Source organism: Lipotes vexillifer, unplaced genomic scaffold (assembly GCF_000442215.2).
Source record: "Lipotes vexillifer unplaced genomic scaffold, Lipotes_vexillifer_v1.1 scaffold126, whole genome shotgun sequence".
Lineage (NCBI taxonomy): Eukaryota > Metazoa > Chordata > Mammalia > Artiodactyla > Lipotidae > Lipotes > Lipotes vexillifer.
Genome location: NW_006778324.1, coordinates 845,835 through 846,879, shown reverse-complemented (window position 1 = coordinate 846,879; position 1,045 = coordinate 845,835). Strand labels below are relative to the sequence as shown.

Genomic DNA, 1,045 nt, shown 5'->3' with positions numbered 1-1,045 from the left:
TTCCTGCTGGTTGGTTTGCTCAAATCAGGATCCAACGTCCATGCACAGAGCTTCGTTAATACAGCTCTTAAGTCTCCTTTCGTTTATGCGTTCTCCTCTCTCTTTTTTTTCTGGACGTGGATTTGTTGAAGAAACTGGATAACTTGTCTTGAAGTTCCCATGTTCTGATTTTGCTGGTTGCTTTGCCATGGACTTGTCTAACACATTCCTCGATCCCCAGTATTTTCTATAAACTGTGTACCTCCACATCTGCTTACCTCTCTTACTGTGATGTTAAGATTGGTTGGTGGGCTCAGGTGTTGACAGCCTGACCCAGCCATTACCAACCTCCTTCTTTTCCTTTTTTTTAAAATTTTATCTTTATTGGAGTATAATTGCTTTACAATGGTGTGTTAGTTTCTGCTTTATAACAAAGTGAATCAGCTCTACGTATACATATGTTCCCATATCTCTTCCCTCTTGCGTCTCCCTCCCTCCCACCCTCCCTATCCCACCCCTCCAGGTGATCACAAAGCACCTGATCTCCCTGTGCTATGCGGCTGCTTCCCACTAGCTATCTATTTTACGTTTGCTAGTGTATATATGTCCATGCCGCTCTCTCGCTTTGTCCCAGCTCCCCCTTCCCCCTCCCCATATCCTCAAGTCCGTTCTCCAGTAGGTCTGTGTCTTTATTCCTGTCTTACCCCTAGGCTCTTCATGACCTTTTTTTTTTTTTAGATTCTGTACATATGTGTTAGCATACGGTATTTGTCTTTCTCTTTCTGACTTACTTCACTCTGTATGACAGACTCTAGGTCCATCCACCTCATTACAAATAGCGCAATTTCGCTTCCTTATACGGCTGAGTAGTATTCCATCGTGTATATGTGCCACATCTTCTTTATCCACTCATCCGATGATGGGCACTTAGGTTGCTTCCATGTCCTGGTGATTGTAAATAGCCAAGCTCCTTCTTCACATCAAGCAATGGATTTAGCAGCCATTGGTGGACGCCCAGATCCATTATTTCACCAGGAGCCACTGACTTTTTTTTGGGGGGGGGGGG

General features: G+C 44.3%; 1 protein-coding gene across 1 annotated transcript in view; it reads left to right on the top strand.

The window, feature by feature from the left end:
• Window positions 1-1,045, top strand: part of AIPL1 (AIP like 1 HSP90 co-chaperone) — an 8,499-nt gene that overhangs the window by 2,126 nt on the left and 5,328 nt on the right. Inside the window, exon 3 of the mRNA XM_007451591.1 lies at window positions 370-391. Within this exon, the coding sequence (XP_007451653.1) occupies window positions 370-391 (22 nt within the window). The remainder of the gene's footprint in view (window positions 1-369; window positions 392-1,045) is intronic.